The sequence below is a fragment of the Miscanthus floridulus genome, chromosome 2 (assembly GCF_019320115.1).
Source record: "Miscanthus floridulus cultivar M001 chromosome 2, ASM1932011v1, whole genome shotgun sequence".
NCBI lineage: Eukaryota > Viridiplantae > Streptophyta > Magnoliopsida > Poales > Poaceae > Miscanthus > Miscanthus floridulus.
In genome coordinates this window covers 176,581,677-176,603,074 of record NC_089581.1, presented here as the reverse complement: position 1 = coordinate 176,603,074, position 21,398 = coordinate 176,581,677, and the positions used below count along the sequence as shown (strand labels likewise).

Sequence of the window (21,398 nt, the reverse complement as noted above, 5' to 3'; positions counted from 1 at the left end):
AGCCAGGTCCCTCCACATCTCATTGTCAAGGATCCCACTGACCGGTAGACCCTCCAACAGCAGCCCAAAAAGTAGGGCAACATCCTGACCATTTCGCCGAAGGGAAGGTGGAAGGTGTGGGTCTCCCACCTCCGTCGGTCCACGGTAGCCGTGAGCAGTGGACCGTCTAGGTCAGGTAGCTCGGAATTGACTATGCGGGCAAAGCTCATGGAAGCGAGCATGCCGTATATATGTATGGTGCATCCCGCTCGTCCCAGAGGTGCGACGTGCGGGTCCATGGCCTCAAGGGGCCCAGGGTGGCAGCGGGTCAACATCCGTCAATAGGCGAGCTCAGTGCTTGTTGTCGTAGAACCACTCAAGCATGGGATACATTGGATGTTGCGCCATCCCGGTTCACAAAGACATAGAAATAGTTAGAAAAAATATTATAATAAATAAAATGCATTGCAATATCAAGAACATAAATATACAATAGTTAAAGCAAGTGTAATGGAAACTTAGGCCTTATTTAAATCCAAGGCGTAAAGTTTTAGGGTGTCATATCGGGTGTCACATGGGGTATTCGGATACTAATAAAAAAACAAATTACAGAATCCGTCAGTAATCCACGAGACGAATTTATTAAGCCTAATTAATCCATTATTAGCACATGTGCACTATAGCACCACATTGTCAAATCATTGATTAATTAGGTTTTAAAAGATTCGTCTCGCAAATTAGTCGCAAACTGTGCAATTAATTATTTTTTAGTCTATATTTAATATTTTGTCTAAACATTCAATATGATAGTGAGTAAACTTTAGAGGGAGGAACTAAATAAGACCTCACTACTAGGGATACATAGCCCTTTAAACCAAGTAGTTGACCCGCACTACGTATATCTGCTCATTTGTACGCGTATGGGTTCCCAAATTACCAAATATTTGGACCACGAATCAATACAGACACCGAAATATAGCTATTTGCATCCACGAGCAGCGACGGAGCACGGCACAAAATCAAGGGGGGGAGGGCTTGACAAAAACACAAGTGAAATACGTTGACATAAGAAATAAAACAATATATACTATAATAAATTTAACTAATCACATTTCAAGTGACTACAGAGACTATCAGACTACTCTTAAACAAGTTATGGATTAAAACTAGCTAGTTATATATATTTATAGTTGGGTCACATTTCACAAAATGCAAGTCACCACAAACTATTAAACAAGCCAAGCCAAAATGTGTCCAACGTCATAGGACTATCAAATCCTAAAAGTCTGCTCTTCTGTTCTTTAGATCCTTGAAATATGAGATTATATCATCATATGTGTAGTGTTCTATAATTTCACCTTCGACCTGAACAAGCAAACTGTTGGCAAGGTATTGATCTTCTATCTTGTTGCGCAGCCTTGTCTTGACGATCTTCAAGATAGAGAAAATACGTTCTGCAGTAGCTGTTGAAACTGGGAGAGTAACAAGCAAACGGATCAATCTATCAACCAAGTTAAAGATTCTATGTTGTCCTGTCTTAACAAAGCCTCGACATAGGTCCACCAAGGTAGAAATATTTTTCATGTCTTCATTGGTAGAAGCATCAATAATAAAATGGTTTAGCTGACGCTCTAACCCAATCATTTCTTGCTGATTGAAATCCAACGGGTAGTACTTCTCAACCATTCTACATATCTCTATTGTTTGGAAATCTGCAAATCCATTTCTTTGTACAAGTGTAACACTAATGGACAAAAGATCCATCACCTTCTCATTGAACTTCAAGTTTAATTCAACCAACTGGGTATCAATGGTTGCACGAAATATCTCCACTCGATAGTAGCGCTCCTTAGTAAAATGTTCAGGTTGACGACGAGCACGGCCACCACGCAAAATGTATGTTTCTTCCATATTTGGAATAAGAATGTCATGTTTCATGCAAAACTCAACAACTTGACAAAAAAAGTTTCCCATCCATCATCAGATCTTATTTTCTTAAGAAGTACTTTTGTGGTTTGCACAAGGCGAATAACATTTACTATATCTTGCGATTTCTTTTGTAAAGCTTGGCCAAGTTGTTCAGTTATTTCTAACATTTTCCTCATCATACACAGCACAAACACAAACTCAAATGATGTCAAGTACCTGAAAGAAGTATCTCCATCAGCACGGTTTGCACCTGCTGTTGAGTCGGTGGCTAGATTCTGCAGAACTGAACTTACTGCTTTAAACATGTTCATAAGGCTGGAAATAGAGCCTAGGTGAGAACCCCACCTAGTATCTCCTAGACGTCTCAATGAACGGATTTGGTTTTCTCCTTGACCTGTCTCGAGCTCATCAACAGCAAGCAAGCGTGCAAGTTCAACCATTTGGGCATCATGAAGCTCATCATGACGCTTTGATGATGAATCAACCGTGATTACAATAAAGAGAAGCTGCTGAAAAAAGTGGGTAACAGGAACCACATCCTTTGCTGCAGCGACAAGAGCAAGTTGCAAGCGATGTGCATAGCAATGGACATAATATGCATAAGGACATTCTCTAAGAAAAAGTGCTTGCAGTCCATTCAACTCTCCCTTCATATTGCTTGCACCGTCATACCCTTGGCCACGAAGGTTTTGGATGTTAAAGCCATATTTAGACAGTACAATACATAGTTCCTCTTTTAATGTCAATGCTTTGGTGTTCTTTACATGTATCAAGTCAAAGAACTGTTCTTGTAAAACACCATTTATATCAATAAATCTGAAAACAAGTGCCATTTGCTCTCTCTTTGCCACATCACATGTTTCATCCACAAGAATAGAGAACTTGGCATCACCAATTTCTTCATGGATATGCTTCCTGACTTTCATTGCAAAAATACTTAAAATCTCTTTTTGAATATCTGGTGAGGTGTATTTGCAATATTTTGGGGCATTCTCTAAAATTACACTTGCAATTTTAGGATTGAACTCTGCAAGAAGCTTTAGCATTTCAATAAAGTTACCTCTGTTTTTTGACTGAGGTCTCTCATCACGACCTCTAAAAGCACATGACTGAAATGTTAGCCACTTAACAGCCGCTATTGATGTTCTCAGACATAGACGATTTCTTTCCTTCTCCCTGTCAGTTGCCTCTTCCAAAATATTTTCTATATGATTTGGCTGATTCAGTATAGCTTGACATTCTCTTACTGCATTATTGTGTTGTGAGCAAGGTGTGGATCCGACATGAACTAAGAAGCCACACTTTTTCCCATCATTAACTTTCTTCCAATTATCGAAACCTTGTGCTGTAAAGACATCAAAACCACCTCGCTTCTTTATATTTTTGCTACAAAGGAAGCAGAAAAAACAATATGCACGGCCACTGCTCTCGGAATATTCCAACCAAGACGGAAATTGACTGAACCAAATATAATTGAAACGGTGTTGATGCCCTTAGGGTCCAGAAGGCTTGTATTTCTTCAATAATGGTTGCATGGGACCTAACTACAAGTATGCTCGCCACACTTGATCTCTTTGGTCATTTGGATATTGCCAAATTTGTGGACGCAATGCAGGATCTCTCTCCAAGAATTCAATGCCTCGAAACATGATGTGTTCATTTCTTTGATTTTCTTCTTCCTCAGCATCGGCTCCTTCCGTATCTTCTTCTTCTGCTATTCCAAATGCTTCTTCCTGGACTTCTTGTCTTTGTGTTTGTGGCTCTGAATCATCTAACTCATTTGCAACTGCAGCTTCTTGTTCTCCTTGCCTCAGCTGATCCAATTCATCTAACTGAGCTGTTGCTGCTTCCTCATTTCCTTCTTGCCTTTGGGGTTCCAAATCACCTAGCTGAAGTATTGGAGGAGCTTGATCTTCCTCTTCCCCAACATCTGATTCATCTCGTTTTCTTTTGTAAAAAGATTGGAGAGACACAGTTTTCATGCGAACCATTGTTGCTACCTAATAAAAAAATTGCATCCAATTATTTTTTATTTCAATCAAGCATCTAGCAAAACCACCTGAAAAAGAAATAGAGCATCTCCGGTCAAATGTAAAGATGGCAACGGGGACCCGATACCCGACGGGTATTTGATCCATTAGGGGACGGGGATGGGATCATATCTTTACCCGCGGGCATCTAGATGGGCAAGAATCCATACCCGACGGGTATAGCGGGTACGAGAACGTTCCCTGTTTATCCGTCCCCGTTACCCGTTGGAGAACCCTACTATTTGAGCTATCATGCGAGTATTAGGCTCAAAGAAGCTCAACATAGGTATTTTGGTCCAAATCTGAATAGTCATATATATAGTTTGTGTGTTCTAGGAACCCTCGCTTAATTTTTTCTCACCATCTCCGTCAGCAGCACAAGCACGCATGTCTTACGAGCGCTCGTGCCCCTCGCTTCCTCAGTTCGGTCTCTCTGCCACCTTTGCTTGTCCTCCTCGCAACCTCACTCATTCTCCTCGGCATCTCCGAGACTCCGACACTTATACCCGGGTGAAGAAGAAACGTCTCCGATTGCAAAGCTGCGACCCCAAGTGTCCTTGTTTATCGGGTATGCAGTACCCGTCGGGTATCTGTTACCCGACCGATACCCGACGGGTACGGGGATGGGCAAGAATCTATACCCGAGACAGTTAATGGGGATGGGGACGGGATAAATTCTCCATAGCGGGGAAGAGAACGTTCCGGCGATACCCGATGGGTATATACCCGTTGCCATCCTTAGTCAAATGCTCAGGGTATTCGTAAGGCACGGGACCAAGCCACCGCGGCCGATTTATGCCGTACCAAAAGGCAAAAGCTGCAATCGTTGCTACTTAGCTACAGCTCAGACAAGTCAAATGTTGTTTACCCTTTCTAATGAAGCAAATACGACGCACTGGGGACTGCACCTGTTGTTACGGGTGCCGCGCGCGGCAGCGCGAAGAGCGTCAGCCTCGGCAGCTGCGGCGGCCTTCCTGTCCTCGAGGCGGCGGCGGAGGCGGGCGCCCAGGGGGCTGTTGGCGAGGGTCTTGACGGGCTGACGGCGGTGAAGGCCTGAAGGGGATGGCGGAAGAGTCACCGAGTCAGGCGGCTCAGCTATTCTGCATTTCTGCTCTCGTTGTTGGGCTCCGGCTATTGGGCTTCGTGGGCTGAACAATATTTAAGAATTTTGTTTTGGACAAGGGGGGAGCCCATTTTGGCCTCCATTGTGCTCCGTCCGTGTCCACAAGGCTTAATATGCGACGAGCAAGGTAACGTGACGTGCAGGGTTTTGTCTTCCCCTTATTTGTCAGACATGTGTGGAGTTGAACCACTTTCCTACACTAACTAAATGTAACCTGAAACTAAAAATACTTACTAAAATTTCTAACATACATGATAGCATAAACATAGGGAGATGTACACGTACAAATCGAGGGCAAAACCTTGACACAAGTTTCTAAACGTAATTGATCTACCCTAAACTACTTTGCATAGCCACCCAAAATCAAAATTTTCTTCAAACCCTAGCTAGCGAGACTATACTTCAAATCAACCATGGAAAAAAGGAAAGGAGAGGGAGAATACCTTGCCTACCTCGAACAAATCCCAAATCACCCTGCCTCGCCGCGCCAGACGGGGACACGGGGTGGCGCGGCCGACTTGGTGGTGCCACGACAAGCTGGCCACTCCGCAACGGCCCCGTTCGGCTTACCCCATATTCGGCTTGTTCAGCTTCTTTTTTTAGTCGGAACAGTGTTTTTCTCTCACAACAATTCAGCCAGAACAGTGTTTTTCAGCCAGTTTCAGTCAAAATTCTGCCAGCCGAACGGGGCCGCCAGCCAGTTTGCCACGGCAGGACAGTTTGGCCACAACAGGGAGATTGGGGCAGCCAAATGAGTTAATTTTTAAAATAAATTTTCAGTGAGGTTATTTTTTTAAAAATATTTTAAAAAGGATTTAAAATATATAAAAAAACCCTTGTCATGCAAGTAGAACAAAGACAGACAGAAAGTAATTGAAAGCTCTTATATACCCTTATTTCATTCTCTTTGGTCGTTATTCATAGACGGGAAAGAAGGCAAGAAGCTGTCAGAAGCCTCCTTGCTTCATTTTCACACGAGTCCCAGGTAAGGATGGCAACAGGGATGTACTCATCGGGTATCGCCGGAACGTTCTCTTCCTCACTACGAAGAATTCATCCTGTCCCCGTCCCCGTTAACTATCTTAGGTATAGATTCTTGCCTATTCCCATACCCATCGGACATCGGTCGAGTAACAGATACCCGACGGGTACTACATACCCGATAAAGAAGGACACTTGGGGTCGTAACTTTACAATCAGAGACGTTTCTTCTTCACCCGGATATAAGTGTCGGAGTCTCGGAAATGAAGCAAGGTTGCGAGGAGGATAAGCAAAGGTGGCAGAGAGACTAAACTGAGAAAGCGAAAGGCACGAGCGCTCGTGAGGAGGCACGCTTGTGCTGCTGATGGAGATGATAAGAAAAAATTGAACTAGGATTCCTAGAACACATAAAATATATATATGATTGTTCAGATTTGAACTAAAATAACTATGTTGAGCTTCTTTGGGCCTAATACTCACATAACAGCTCAAATAGTCGGGTTGCCCAACGAGTAACAGGGACGGGTAAACAAGGAACGTTCCCGTACCCTCTATACCCGTCGGAGATGCATTCTTACCCATTTAGATACCTACGGATAAAGATATAATCATATCCCCGTCCCCTAATGGATCAAATACCCATTGGATATCGGGCCACGTTGCCATCTTTAGGCTCCCAGCGCAGTAATAATAAGGTATGGTACATTCCAAGTTTCCAACCCAGGTAAGGTCAGCAAACCAGCCAAACAACGCCACATTTTTTATGTGCACCACAATAGAGTGGATCAACGGAATTTCATGGATATCTGTAACACTCCAACAGCCAACACCACTCCCTCTCCCCCAATTCAGGAAAATTGGCAACATAGCGGGGGGGGGGGGGGGGGGGGGGGGGGGGGGGGGGATGAGTCAAGACAGACCTCTAATCCTCCCTTGCCAAAGAAAAAACACTTCTTTTTCCTTGAGTCCTGACCATGCTATGCTTCATCCCAACTAGGCGGCCTCCTTCCCCAGAAAATGGCCAAGGGAAGTTGCGCATGTCAGCATGCTTGGTTCGAGTTACCAAGGCGTTCCGACACAGGAGCCAAGTGGCATGTTTGGTCTTTACTCTCTTCCAAGCTGTATGTCCACAAATATCCCTTGCTTCTGCCTTCTGATCCTGCCAGCTTAACACTCACCTGTGATTAAACCCTGCAAATTGCCAAACAAGATTAAATATGTCAATGGATTTCCCTCAAAAGATAGTTTGGACCATTCACAGCTGGATGAAACACAATGCCTAAGCTCCTTTGTATATTCTTTTAAAGTACCATCCCAATCATGTTACACACTGATGATACTGATATCGCTCAGAGAAAAGGCCAATATGTCAGATTAGTAGGAACACAGAAAAAAAGGTCACCAAGTTCACCTTCCACTTTAATAATAAGTTAAGTCATTAAGCCTAGAGTGCGGTGATTCCATCTAAGCTCCTTTGTATATTCTTTTGAAGTACCCTCCCAATCATGTTACACAATGATGATACTGACATCGCTCAGAGAAGAGGCCAATATGTCAGATTAGTAGGAACATAGAAAACAACGTCACCAAGTTCACCTTCCACTTTAATAAGTTAAGTCATTAAGCCTAGAGTGCGGTGATTCCATTCCACCAACAAATAAATTTGGTAAGAGAGCCTTCTTGTACTAATTAATAAATAAAAAACTAGGTGAAAGAAACAGGGTACTCACTACAGGAATACAGGATACATCTTAAAACAATCAATAGACTATTTGAGTGAAACACAAGACAGCCCTGAAGGAAACAATTTGAGTTAATACTAGCAGTTCTAAATGCTAAGCCCTGTACATGTGCCACTATATGCTAGTTCGTAATAACAGGACACATGCAAATCAAAGAACATTTTGCTACTAGTTAAAATTTTGATACAAGGCCTGCATTTTCTCTGATAAATCACCCTCCCCAAACTCCCCCTATGAATTTTTCACTAATCACTACTATAGTACCAGAATCCTCATCAAGGAAATTATATATGGGAAAACATACCAGGAAACCTCTGCACAGAACCGTTACCACCAATATGTGAATCATTCCAAACTGAATTCAACCTCCTTGCAAAGTCCTCAACTTCTCTGCATGTTAAAAACAAACCTTGTAGTTATTTCAGGCCACAGCACTACCGCACTATGCCTAGAGTAGATAATGGGCACATGCCACAATCCAAGTAAAATTCAAACTGAGTTTCATGGATTGTGGTACTTGACACAATATTAAGCAACAATTCTGAACTCAACTTATGTTCTTCACATCTCAGCATAGAAACCTCTATGAACTATCATTTCACGGACAACTACATGTTTTGTGAATTAAGAAACAGACTAGTAGGCACAAAATAAAGCTAACTAAAAAGTTCACTTCCGAAGAAAAAAAACAAGTTGACACATCAAAAGAAAAACAAGCTAAGAGTCTACATGCATACAGCAATGACATATCTCATATTCTCACCTATCAAGCTCTTCTTTCATTGCAGGATCAAGTCCATCATCGAGGTCAGCATCTTCAAAGGGGTACTCGACATCATCTTGCATATCTGGATTCTGGCATGGAAGTCTAGAAACATTACTGCTATCCACTTTGCATGGAACCACACAAGCAGCTCCCTCCTGAACTCCCCAGATAGATCATGTAAGAAATACATATTCTATATGGAATACACAGTACCGGAAATAGTTGGGAAATCTAACCGCATTTGCAGGCTCAGAGTCAGCTTTTGGGGGGTTCTTAGCATGATCCTTCCTTCTTTTATTCTTTTTCTTACTCTTGGTAGCTTTCCCACCTCCTGAACCTGTCAAATGGTTATATGGAGGCTAAGAATATTTTTATTTAAACAAACAAAACACTAATTAAACAAATGTTGCAGCCTTTGACTTTGGTTCAACGTGAAACAATGATGAAAATCAACCAACAACCAAGGTAACAGATAGTCAATATTACAAAAGAACAGAATCTAAGTAAAATTGACCAAAATCTGGCCTCAGTAGAAGGTTAGATATAAGTCATCTAAAGAGTTTCAGATACAAACAGTGAACAGAATAACAAAAGTCATATAGTCAATATAACTCACTGTAGTTATACCTCCATCCCCATTAATAAAACAAAGTAACTCATCCAAAGATCTCTCATCTTTTTGCTCTTTTTGTACTTGAACAGCCTGAAATACAGTGAACTTCAGATTTTAACATAAAACATGAACACCACTGAGTTAAATCGAAAAATGTTGCTGAACACAACATGTATAATCCATCATAGTTACCTTCGGCTTCTGGCGCTCATGGCGCTCCTGGAGCTCTTTCCGCTTCTTCGCATACAATCGGTTCAATAGGCGAATCCTAGGATCATCATTTATATTTTTTAGGGGCTCCAATTTCTCTTCCTGAGGGCATGTAAGTTTTGACAATAAGTATTTAATAATTCCATATCTAAAACTATAGAATGCACTCTAACCTCTGTTAAGTCATCTGGTAAATGGAAAATGTCACGAATTTCCTCAGGTGTCTTTCCTTCAATAATTCGAGCAAGAGCTCGACTAGTAAGATCAACAAGTGGCTTTAACTGTAGACTATCAGCTGCAGAAGTCAATTCGCAGAGTCTTTCTGTTTCTATCCTAACAAACTTTTCATCAAAGGACTTCCGCTCCTGCATAGTGTATATAAGGGGGAAAAAACCTAAGATTTTTTTTTTTGACTGAAACCGTATGTAGACTCAACAAGTGAAATGTACAGGAAAATTTATAAATTGTAGCATACCTTGTTTGAGCGCCCAGTGACCTGATGAAACCGGCAGTAGTCAAGAATCAAACTCAAACTGGCTGGATTAACTCTTTGTGGGAGAGTAATAGCATGATTTTTGGACGACCCTGTGCCATTTTTCACAATTTCCCGACATATCATGGGGCAGAATATCGCAACCTCCTCGTCCACTTGCTGTATGGAACCATCAAAGCACTGAAGCCAAATATAAGCCTTCAACGCCTGTTATAGTTCACCACCAAATAAGCTCAAGATAGGCTGAATATAACCACATAAAATTGGAAAGTAACTGTCTCCTAATTAACAGGGGGGGGGGGGGGGGGGGGGGGAGTTGCAGCTGAGAAAGGCGCAGGGAACTGTACCTCTGGTTTAATTACTGCTAACTCGCTCTCCGACATTATTGTCAAACGCCAGCGAAAAAATGATTATGGCACCGCTAAAGATAGATGAGAATTTACAATGACTCCTTTCTATGTGTAACAGCACCAGTTGATCCAATGTCCAACAAATGAAACGATCAAAATTTATCCTGTAGAAGAAATCAGGGTATCCCACAATTATCTCATTTGCCATCAAATCAACAAGTGTCGCCTATTTGTAATCTAGACTGATGGAATAAACTTTGGCTTCAACGGAACAGTTCAATTGTAATCTCTTTACCCGGTTAACCTAGAGTAGAGATGCATGAGTAAAGGAATATCAGATCAACAGTAAAGCATGAATGACATGTTCCGAAAAAGCATGGGATGGATGAACAGTCAGAAAAACAAAAGGGGAGATCTGACACGAGAGCAGAATATGTAAGAGGTAACTGAAGACACAGAATAATCAATTTCAACTACAGGGGAAGTTGCAAGTACTACCCTGTTCGCTTTGCGGAAAAGCCATGGCTGAAGGTACTGTTCGCTGATTTGTTATGGGAGGAAAACACTATTCGTTCGCCCAAAAATCACATGATGTAGATGAACAGGATGCCAACCTTAAAAGTCCAGGTACAGAAGGACACACAGTGAGCACATTCAGCTTGATGGAGCCGATTGGCAATCCATCACACATGAATAACAAACATGTACCAGAAGGCCATTGTTGGACTCATCAAAAGAAATAATCATTTTACCCTGGTGAGTTAATAATTACCAGTCTTTGCACCCTATCGTGACAGATGATCCGGAAACATGAACAGTGACCACCGAAATGGTACCCAGCAACGAAATATCACATGGCCTAAAGAATTGAGCCAGAGATAGGTCCGCAAGGAGCCTATCTGTTCCAGAAACCAAGGGACCCGAACCCAGACAGCCTCCAGCCGTGGCTTGTTCCAACCATTCACGCCCAGCGCAGGCGGAAACAGGAGAAAGGCAGGCAGGTGCGCACAGGTAATCCCAAGCCCGTTGCAGCGAAATGGGGTTAAAGTTAAACCCAATCAAAGGTCGAGGCTGCGGGCGCACACCCTACCCGGATTGCGCGTCAGGGAGCCCACCCGGGACGGCGAGGCCGGGCAAAACCCTAGCCCAGACTCTCCGCCGCCCGGGAAACGCAGGAAGGAGGAGATTGGCCGTTTGGGGACGTACCTCCGGTGGGCGGGCTGGCGGGCGAGCGCGAATGGAATGGAGCCACGCGCTCCCGGATGTAGTGGGCGAGGGAGCAGCGCTGCCGCTTCTCAGTAGAGAGCCCCGGCGGCGAGGAAAGGCGTGGTTTTTTTGTAACAAACATGTACCAGAAGGCCATTGTTGGACTCATCAAAAGAAATAATCATTTTACCCTGGTGAGTTAATAATTACCAGTCTTTGCACCCTATCGTGACAGATGATCCGGAAACATGAACAGTGACCACCGAAATGGTACCCAGCAACGAAATATCACATGGCCTAAAGAATTGAGCCAGAGATAGGTCCGCAAGGAGCCTATCTGTTCCAGAAACCAAGGGACCCGAACCCAGACAGCCTCCAGCCGTGGCTTGTTCCAACCATTCACGCCCAGCGCAGGCGGAAACAGGAGAAAGGCAGGCAGGTGCGCACAGGTAATCCCAAGCCCGTTGCAGCGAAATGGGGTTAAAGTTAAACCCAATCAAAGGTCGAGGCTGCGGGCGCACACCCTACCCGCATTGCGCGTCAGGGAGCCCACCCGGGACGGCGAGGCCGGGCAAAACCCTAGCCCAGACTCTCCGCCGCCCGGGAAACGCAGGAAGGAAGAGGTTGGCCGTTTGGGGACGTACCTCCGGTGGGCGGGTTGGCGGGCGAGTGCGAATGGAATGGAGCCACGCGCTCCCGGATGTAGTGGGCGAGGGAGCGGCGCTGCGGCTTCTCAGTAGAGAGCCCCGGCGGCGAGAGTAGAGAGCCCCGGCGGCGAGGAAAGGCGTGGTTTTTTTGGTTGGTGGGCGTCCGCCAGCGGTTTCTTTGGTTTTGAGTTGCTGTGGAGAGGAGAGGGGAGTCGTCCTTATCTATCGTCTCCCACTCCCTCCTGGCCTGCTGGCTCGTCCTCCAGTGGACCGGGCCGATATGGGCCCATTCTTCCCCTACTAGGCCAGCCCAGGCACCGATATGGGCTGAATTTTTTGACTTGTGCATTGTTGTCATTGGACCTCGAGTTGCTTGGTTGGTTGGCCCGTCTGCTCGGCCTCGCCGTCGTGTCTTGTGACGGAAACGGAAGGAGGAGCGGGGACGGACGGGACTAGCGCGGCGCGCACATGGGCATGGCGTCGTCGGATGATATGGCCATGGCGGACCTGGTGAGTGCCCTCCGCCGGTTCGGTTGCGCGGGGCCGTTGGTCCAGCCATCGCGATGTGTGATTGTGATGCCTGGTCTTGTTGCAAAATTGCAAATGCGTGCAGGAGACGGGGGAGGAGGAGGAGGTGCTGCGCCGGCTAGGCACGGCGGAGGAGGCGGGCCTCACCGACAACGAGGCTGCGCGACGCCTCCGCCTCCACGGCCCCAACGTCGTCGTCCTCTCGCACCACGTACGTCTCCACTCTGGATCCCTCCTCCCGCACGTCGTGTCGATTCCTCCGCCATTTCCTGCCTTCACTTCTTCCACATAACCATATGCTCCTTACTAATCAATTCGTTTCTCTTTTACGTACTTGGGGATCATTTGGCACCATTCAGTAATATAAATGCCCTTTCCACAGCTCATAAGAACCAGATAAGAAATTGCTTAGCTCAGGTGCTGAATGTTTGGTAACAGGACAATGCCAAAAACACTCATCTTCATTTTGCATGACAGACAGTTTCTAAACACTAATCTTCATTTTGCATGACAGACACAGTTTCTATCTCCTTTAATTTCACTGGATGAGCTGTTTCTATTACCCTTTGATGATTAAACTGGAACCAACTACACATATTGCTAGTCTCATTATCTGACCATCTCGTCTTTCATTGTAGTATTATGGTATAATAACTGCTACACAGTTCGGGACAAAACAAGTTCCCGTTATGATTATTTGGGTTTTTTAACATCTGATAAACTGAAACTGACGCTGCAGGAGGGCAGCATGCTTCAAAGATTCTTGACGGCGCTCTTCTCGCTCTGGGGATGGGATCATGTCTTCCCCAAGTACAATAACATGGTCCGGATCATACTTAACTCCATGTCGTGGATTACAGTACTGACTGCAATGGTGTCTCTTGCCATCACCTCAGCTGGCCAAAGATCATGCGAGTTGGCCATCGTAATTTTCATAGTAGCTACAAGCCTCATAGCATGCTTTATTGCAAAGCTTGTGTTAGAGTATGCTAAGGCTCCACTGGAGACCAAGGCCCACGCACCAAGGGCCAAGGTTCTGAGAGATGGGAGGTGGAGAGATGTACATGCAGCAAATCTGGTCCCAGGGGATATCATATTTCTCAAGGTTGGGGACATCGTCCCAGCCAATGCTCGCGTACTTCGGTTTCAGAAAATCGACACAATGACTTGCTGGGCCAAAAGGTCTGTTGATTGTGCGCATGGCTTCCTCATATACTATGCTTGGACTGTTTCCTGTGGCCAAGGAACTGCTGTTGTCATTGCAACTGGCCGTGGCATTCCTAGAAGCACACTGCGGCTCTACCCACAACGTTATGCTCGACCTGGGCAGCTTAAAGAAGGAGTCATGCTTGCTGGCTGCTTTTGTGCTTCCCTGGTACTTGTTGGCACTATTGCTGAGATAGTATTAAGCTCTTTGTTCCAGAAACAAAACTGCAGTGGCATACCACTCAACGCCCATTTTATGCCATTGATTGGTGGAATTCCGATGCCAATGCCTGCTTTTCTCTACTTGGCATTGGCATTGGGATCTGTGAGGCTTTGTTTTCTGGGTATTGCTAGCCGAGGGACAGTTGCACTTGAAGATCTAGCAAGTATGGATGTAATCCTCTTCAACATGACTGGTACTTTAACTTGTAATCAGCCCTGTTTTGTCCGGGACAAGATTGAGATGTTTGCAGATGGTGTTAATAAAGACCGTGCCATAATTTTAGCTGCACGGGCGTCGAGATCTCAACATGAGTTGTACATCGAACCAATTGATGCAGCTATCCTACGCCTCCTTGATGATCCAGAGCAGGTTGCTTTCTCTAACTAAGCAGAGTTTTAATTCGCCTCTGTGCTTCTTTTAAATAAAGATGCATACGATTTGTAGGCACGATTTGGTGTTGAAGTCTTAGAGCACCATGCCTGTTTCTTTGTTGCACTGAAGCTGATGTTCCAGACTACATACATCGATGAAAGCAATGGGTCCAAGTGCTGCGTATTCAAAGGTGATCCTGCAAAGGCAAGTTGCTGTTGCAATTTCACACATACCGTCGCACTTACAGGGACAGACATGCATGCGAGTTCCTCCAACATCTCACTGCACATACAAACATGCATTCATGCAGTTGCATGTATTTTGTTTGTAGAGCGTATCTCTTAGTCATTATCTGTTTTCATGCTATAGGTTGCTCATCAATGTGGCTGCAGCAAAGAAGTTAAAGAGAAAATAAGCATGATAATGGATGAACTTGCTCTTGATGGATATCAGGCCATAGCTGTAGGACATCAAGTAGGCAATTCGATTTCACATTAGCATGCTTTAACTCGATCTATATTTATTTAGTTTGTTTTGCTTTCCTCCAGGTAGACTCATGTTGGGAGTTTATTGCCCTTCTGCCTTACACAGATGACCTTAGAAGTGATAGTGCTGATGCTATTGATAGCCTTATCTATCTGGGTTTAGATATAAGAGTCCTCACAGGTGATTCTGTTGTGCATATCCTGCTGTCGAGATTTCTGCTATTGTAATTTTCTCTGATAAACATGTCTTCGTCATATATATATTCTTTTGTCCTCTCTACAGAGAGCCCATTGTCGACCACAAAGCAGGTTTGTGGAAAGCTTGGAAAACTAGGCACCAATGTGGTACCTGCACATTCAGTGTTTGAGTTAGCTCGCAATAACATTGAAGTCCATTCAAACATCAACGGGATTTCTGATCTCTTTCCAGGTCTATCCTTATCTTCTATGTCCTCCTGGCAAAGGTTTTTTTTCTGCAAGAAGTTCTTGTTTACCATTTTGCTATCTTGATATGTTAGGACAGAGGACAAAAGCGATATAGTAAGAAGACTAAGAAATTTCGGTTGTCATTGTGCAATGGTTGGGTATGAATTTCTTGATCATGATGCCATAGGAGAAAGCCATATTGGAATTTCAGTTGCTGATGCAACTGATTACACAAAAAGTGAATCTGATCTTGTTTTGACTCGGACTGCGCTGATACCTGTTTCTTCGGCTGTACAAATCAGTAGGAAGATTTGTCAGATGATGAGAAGCTACACTGTAGGTCATTCTGTTGCATTTAGAGGCTTGATTTCTGACAAGATGTTTTGTATCTCGATCATGATAAATTAATATTAACTTGCAGTATGTTGCTGTTTCTGCAGATATTCACCATTTCATCAACTGTCCATCTTGTGAGTTCAATTTGTGATTATTTTTTTATAATCCTTCTAAAGTACAGGGTCCTGCAGGTCTAACTCCAATCTTAATTGTAATGAAGTTTGGTATCCGTGTCATTTTACATTTATGGAACTTTGACTTGTCAAGTATCCTGGCTTTCATGATTACCGCTTGTAATTACTGTGAGCATCAGTTCCAAAAGTCCACAACCTTTATTTGCGATATATGTTGTCTTTTTTATTTTTTTTCCTTGTCTCTATTTTTATTTCCAGGTACATCCTTCGCAATGTTATTCGAAAGGGTGGAATTGAACAAGTCACCAGATAAATGGAGAGTACAGAAAATCATTACAAGCGGTGCTGCTTTTGGAAGCTACATAGTTCTTACTACAGCCATTTTTTATAGGGTTGCAAGAACTGCAAACCCTTTTGCAGTGAGTGCTTTTCCTTCTGATGAAAGATAACCTCTTGCTTTTGAGGTGATGAGCAGCTGATTGTTTAGTACTTGGACAGTGTAAATTCAAACATATATCACTGATGGGCAGTGATGAGGAAATCAGAGCTGCTTTGTTCCTTCAGATGAGCACAGTAAACCAGGCTATTGCACTCTTTGTTCATTCTGATGGTTGCTGCATCATAAGATGCCCTGGGCCTTTTGTCACATTTGCCTTTGTTGTTTCCCAAATGGTGAGTGGTCGATTCCTTCTCTTTGCTTCTTTGCCACAATCCTTGGTTTTTTACATGTCTTGTTTCAGTCACCATGACTTTTGTTCCACAGATGGCGAATTGTCATTTCCTTCTCTTTCCTTCTTTGCCACAATCCTTGGTTTTTTTCCATGTCTTGTTTCAGTCACCATGATTTAGCACTGGGCCATTGTGTCTGTTGACTGTAGTTAGCAACACTGTTCTAACAGTTACAGATATTCATTGGTGGATTCATTCTGTCAAGAGAAGTAGAAAACAGTGAAATTTACTGCTTACATTTATATGCTCAAGAACTATTGAATCATTTATTCTTTTTCAGGTGGCAACGCAAAAAGTTGTCCATGGCGATTTGAATTTTGCACTAACAAAGGGTATCGGCTGTGTTAGGGCTGGATTGATATGGTTGTACAACTTAGTCCTACTTTTGACCCTGGTTTTAGTTTGTAAGTTTCTAGATCGAATGTTAGAGTTTGTGATAATTATAAAACTTTATTTTCTATATCCCATTACTTATCTTTTGCAGGAAACATAAATGTGCTTTCATTTTACAGGTCGCAAATGGAGACGCACAAAGATGACTAGTGAAAAGTTGTTGACAATATGCATGCGTTCAGCTATCCTACACATAGTTCTTATCTGGTTTCTGTACGTGATACTTGATGTTAGGGTACATCAGCCAGTCTCAAGTTAGATAGATCGAACACATTGTTAGGGTCTTTTCCTTCTGCAGTGTCACCTGTAAACCTCTCAAGTAAATAAATATCTTCCATAATAGATTTTGCTTTTGATTGGCCCTTCATGATTCAGAACTTACAGCTGTGAGGCCACTAAATTATTTTAAGCTAAAACGTTGATGGAGCTACAGGATGCTCATTGCTTTCCCTTATGCTAGAACAGTCTTTTTTGAAAAAATTATGTTAGAACAGTTAAGATGTAATATGTACGGAAAAGAAATATATGGTGCCTTATTCTGGACTTGCACTAAGGCCTTGTTTAGTTTGCAAAATTTTTGGTGAAATGGTACTGTAGCACTTTCGTTGTTATTTGGCAATTAGTGTCCAATCATAGTCTAATTAGGCTTAAAAGATTCGTCTCGTGAATTTCATCTAAACTGTGTAATTAGTTTTATTTTTTATTTATATTTAATGCTTCATACATGCGTCTAAAGATTCGATGTGACGGGGAATCTTGAAAATTTTTGCAAAATAAAGTGGAACTAAACGGTACCTAAGTACTAACACACAGTGCCATGACAGTCGAGCGTGCTAACGTTTGGATCTTTTGTGACAGGTTGATTGAACCTGGAGAAACTATATTTTCAATTTTCTGGCATTTTATTTCTTGTCTTCTTTGCACATCCATTTTTTTTTTGTAAATTTCCTTTTATCTAATCATTTAAAACATTTATTGTTTCCATGTAAAAGTATATTTAATTTTCTACTTGCTTAGTATAGCTTTCTGCAGATTTGAGCCCTTTCAGATTTTTTTTCTCTTATCCTCTACCATATCGAGCTGAAAGGAGTTACTCCAATGCTGCATCACTAATGAATTCGAACAAATCAGCTGCCTATAGGTGGCTTAAATCTATGCGATGTTTTTTTTTTCTTATGAAATATATAATCTTATTCTTTATGTCAGTATGAAAAAGTGCAAGGTAAGTTACTAGTGATCTGTAAAATTCTCTGTGGTGCAATGGCCACAACAAGAACCGGCCTCAGTTGCCGATTGATGGGAGCAAGCGGCAAGCAAGATACAAAAGCAAGACCGCAGGCGTTTCAATGGTATGGTGATTTACATTATGTGGAATTTGTGAAAGGAGAGGAATAGAAGAATCTTTGAAAATGTGCATAGGACAGCACAGGTCGCCTCACTGATCAAAGAAGACATAGTGCAATGGCATAGGGCAATGAATTTTGGTGGGGGACCAAACTAGCAGTGCAAGGCGTGTTTTTCTCCTCTATGGTCTTCGGACCACGGTGTTTTGGCACCTTAGGTGTCATGTATACATAAACCTCTTTTCACTACTTAATTGAGCGGCAGAGCTCCTGCCTTTTACTTTCAAAAATAATCTATAAAATTCTCTGATGAAAGTATGGGGATAATATTTCATTAACCTTTGAATAGTTACTCGGGTAACCGCATCCACTAATAGTACTGTGACAATCTTCAAACCCTTATGAACTCAATTCTCAGGTGATGTTTAGTGTTTGCAGTGGCATGCTTCACGATGGTTTTGGCAGGTTAGTTTCTAGTGTCACTGAGATGGTGGAGAATGATTAGTGGATGGACGATAGCGTAGACTGTAGTCGTGTATAGGCCACAGCTTGGGCGCCGGCAATGGCACACTACAACCAGGAGGCAGTTATATATATATGAACAGCACGAGGAAGGGCAAGGTAGATTCCATATATTGTAACTTAGCTGTTCACAGCCTCTTTTTTTAGTTTATCTATCTTTTGTTAATTTATTATCTATCTAAACTGAAGCTAAATCAATCTCTTAATGACCAACTAATGGCTAACTCTGAACGACCTGCTGTTGCCCTCTGCGCTTCTCTGACGAAACTGAAGCCCATAATTTATTTAAATATACCTTGCTTTAGCCATTTTGCTGAGCTGCGTCTGGCACAACCTTGTTGGTCCCGAGATCTCTGGCACGGATGAGCCGACCGCTTCTGTCGTTGCCGATCACACACCACGGCTGGAGGTAAAAGAAGAGAGAGAGAACAGAACGCACATACACAGCATAAGCACCAGCGTTGGCCAGAGCTCTACAGAGGAGATGACAAAACTGAACTCACTCTCTTTACTGAGTTGCAGTGGGAAGCTACATATACAACTCTACCCATTTAATCCTAGTACACAGACATGTCACGCTGCTACAGTGACTACATGTGACAGCATGGCTGACTTTGGCGCCTTCCTCTGTTGTGGCTACAGTGCGGCAGGGGAGCCTTTCGGCGCCTACCCGTGTCGCCCGTTCAGAGATCGGAGAGCAACATATTACCTTATAATTCTTTCCCTAATCCTGCTGCTAACCCTAGAATCTCCACCATGCCGATCATCTTCTTCAGCTCCGTGAACCGAAGACGGCCGAGCGGCTTGGTGAGCACGTCCGCGAGTTGCCGACCAGTTTCGACGAACTCGATGACGATCTGCCCTCCATCGACACAGTCCCTGAGAAAGTGGAACTTGATGTCGATGTGCTTGCTCCGGTCGTGGAGAACCGAATTCTTTGCGAGGGTGATGGCGGGCTGGTTGTCCACCATTAGTGCTGGTGGATGAGCTTCCACACCGATCAGCTCGCCCAGCAGTCAGCGCAGCCACACAGTTTGGCACGCCGCTGTGGCCACCGCCACGTACTCTGCCTCACATGTGGACAGCACCACCACCTTCTGTTTCAACGACAGCCATGAGATTGGAGCCAACCCGAGGAAGACGAGCACGCCAGAGGTGCTCCACAGTCCATCGATATCCCTCGCCATGTCTACATCGCTGAACACAGTGAGTTGCAGCCCACTTCCGCCGGTCTTGGGGAAGACGATCCCCTGATCCACCGTCCCTTTGACGTAGCGTAGCAACCGCTTCACCACGGCCTAGTGATCCTCTCGGGGATCCTCCATGAAGCGGCTGACGTAGCCCACGGCGAACGCAATGTTCAGCCTCAGTGGACTAGGTAGCGCAGACCGCCGACGATGCTCTGGTAGAGTGTTGCATCTACCCTCGCCACGGTACTGGCCTTCGTCAGCTTCAGCCGCTCCTCCATCGGAGTCACGCACAGCTTGCACTCAGACATGCCACTTTGCTCCAACAGTTTCAAGGCGTACGTGCTTTGATCGAGCGTGAGCGCCTCCTTCCCCTGTCTCACCTCGATGTCGAGGTAGTAGGAGAGCGTGCCGAGATCGCTCACTCGAAAACAAGCCGCCATCTCGTGCTTGAAGCTGTCTATGTCCTCCACACGCGCGGCGGTGACGATCAAGTCATCCACATACACGCCGACGACGAGCTCCTCTTCCCCCGTCGCCACGTGTAGAGCGCGTGCTCAGTTGTGCACCGCGTGAACCCAAGCTCGCCTAGTGTGGCGTCAAGCTTGGCGTTCCACGCTCGTGGGGCCTACCGCAGCCCGTAGAGCGCCTTGCGTAGTCGGAGCACCCTGTGCTCCTCTCCCTTGACAGCGAAACCCGGAGGTTGCCTGATAAAGACCGTCTCTATCAGCTCGCCATTGAGGAAGGCCAATTTTACATCCAGGTGAAGGACGCGCCAGTCCTTCGCTGCTGCCAAAGCCAGCAGCAGTCTGATAGACTCCATGCGCCCTACCGGCACAAAGACTTCCTCAAAATCGATGCCCTTGAGCTGGACAAAGCCTCGGGTGACGAGGCACACCTTGCGCTTGACAATGGCGCCACGCTCGTCCCGCTTGACCTTGTACACCCACTTCAGGCCAATCGGACGGCATCCTGGAGGTGGATCGATGAGCTCCTAAGTCTCATTTTTCTTGATCGCCTTCATCTCCTCCAGCATCACCTTCATCTCCTCCAGCATCGCTCGTCGCCAATTTGCATTGCACTCGGCCAGCGCGAACGTGGGTGGTTCCTCTGCACTAACGAGAAGCAGCTCTGGGTCATTAAGCAGCTGACCCGCTAGGCCTGAGGACCCTATGCCACTCATGACGTCATTCAACCTACAGAACCACACCTCCTCACCATCGTGGAAAGCATCCACGAACTCTGTGATGTCGCTTGGAGGTGAGGTGAACTCGATATACGTCGATGAAGTCCCCTATTCCGCCAGAGTGGCTGGCACAACACCTGGAGTGCTCAGCACCCCCGTTGCAATGCTCGACACCACTCCTGTAGTGCTCGGCACCCCTCTTGGAGTGCTCGGCACTAGTCTTAGAGTGGTCGGCACCACTGCAAGACCTCTCGGCTCT

The 21,398-nt window shown here is 44.5% G+C and overlaps 4 protein-coding genes across 13 annotated transcripts; 1 reads left to right on the top strand and 3 right to left on the bottom strand.

The window, feature by feature from the left end:
- Positions 1-1,257: 1,257 nt before the first annotated feature.
- LOC136537502 (uncharacterized) lies at positions 1,258-3,899 on the bottom strand. Its single transcript, XM_066529451.1, has 3 exons — positions 3,502-3,899; positions 2,303-3,294; positions 1,258-1,883 (listed from the first exon to the last, which is right to left on the bottom strand). The coding sequence occupies exons 1-3, from the start codon at positions 3,897-3,899 to the stop codon at positions 1,258-1,260; spliced, it is 2,016 nt and encodes a 671-aa protein (XP_066385548.1).
- Positions 3,900-6,927: 3,028 nt separating this feature from the next.
- Positions 6,928-12,257, bottom strand: LOC136535835 (SKP1-like protein 21). 4 transcript variants are annotated; one of them, XM_066528256.1, is made up of 11 exons: positions 12,067-12,257; positions 10,715-10,830; positions 10,214-10,380; positions 9,849-10,073; positions 9,547-9,738; positions 9,356-9,475; positions 9,178-9,253; positions 8,787-8,887; positions 8,548-8,705; positions 8,089-8,174; positions 6,928-7,233 (listed from the first exon to the last, which is right to left on the bottom strand). In XM_066528256.1, exons 3-11 carry the CDS (start codon positions 10,247-10,249, stop codon positions 7,217-7,219), a joined length of 1,011 nt encoding a protein of 336 aa, XP_066384353.1. In that variant the 5' UTR covers positions 10,250-10,380; positions 10,715-10,830; positions 12,067-12,257; the 3' UTR covers positions 6,928-7,216. The 4 variants fall into 4 exon arrangements, 3 of the variants coding, with proteins under 3 accessions (XP_066384353.1, XP_066384352.1, XP_066384351.1); XR_010779052.1 differs by lacking the exons at positions 10,715-10,830; positions 12,067-12,257 and adding an exon at positions 11,423-12,041 and having other exon boundaries at positions 9,167-9,253; XM_066528255.1 differs by lacking the exon at positions 10,715-10,830.
- Positions 12,258-12,506: 249 nt separating this feature from the next.
- On the top strand, positions 12,507-17,344 carry LOC136535833 (plasma membrane ATPase-like). Of its 7 annotated transcripts, none has more exons than XM_066528251.1 (14): positions 12,507-12,579; positions 12,683-12,808; positions 13,337-14,395; positions 14,471-14,602; positions 14,768-14,872; positions 14,947-15,064; positions 15,167-15,313; positions 15,407-15,645; positions 15,750-15,779; positions 15,866-15,947; positions 16,038-16,198; positions 16,278-16,451; positions 16,789-16,912; positions 17,021-17,344. In XM_066528251.1, exons 1-14 carry the CDS (start codon positions 12,538-12,540, stop codon positions 17,158-17,160), a joined length of 2,679 nt encoding a protein of 892 aa, XP_066384348.1. In that variant the 5' UTR covers positions 12,507-12,537; the 3' UTR covers positions 17,161-17,344. The 7 variants fall into 7 exon arrangements, with proteins under 7 accessions (XP_066384348.1, XP_066384347.1, XP_066384345.1 ...); XM_066528250.1 differs by having other exon boundaries at positions 12,683-12,841; XM_066528248.1 differs by having other exon boundaries at positions 15,866-16,198.
- Positions 17,345-19,782: 2,438 nt separating this feature from the next.
- Positions 19,783-20,396, bottom strand: LOC136537501 (uncharacterized mitochondrial protein AtMg00810-like). The gene is made up of 2 exons (XM_066529450.1): positions 20,156-20,396; positions 19,783-20,030 (listed from the first exon to the last, which is right to left on the bottom strand). The coding sequence occupies exons 1-2, from the start codon at positions 20,394-20,396 to the stop codon at positions 19,783-19,785; spliced, it is 489 nt and encodes a 162-aa protein (XP_066385547.1).
- Positions 20,397-21,398: the final 1,002 nt, after the last annotated feature.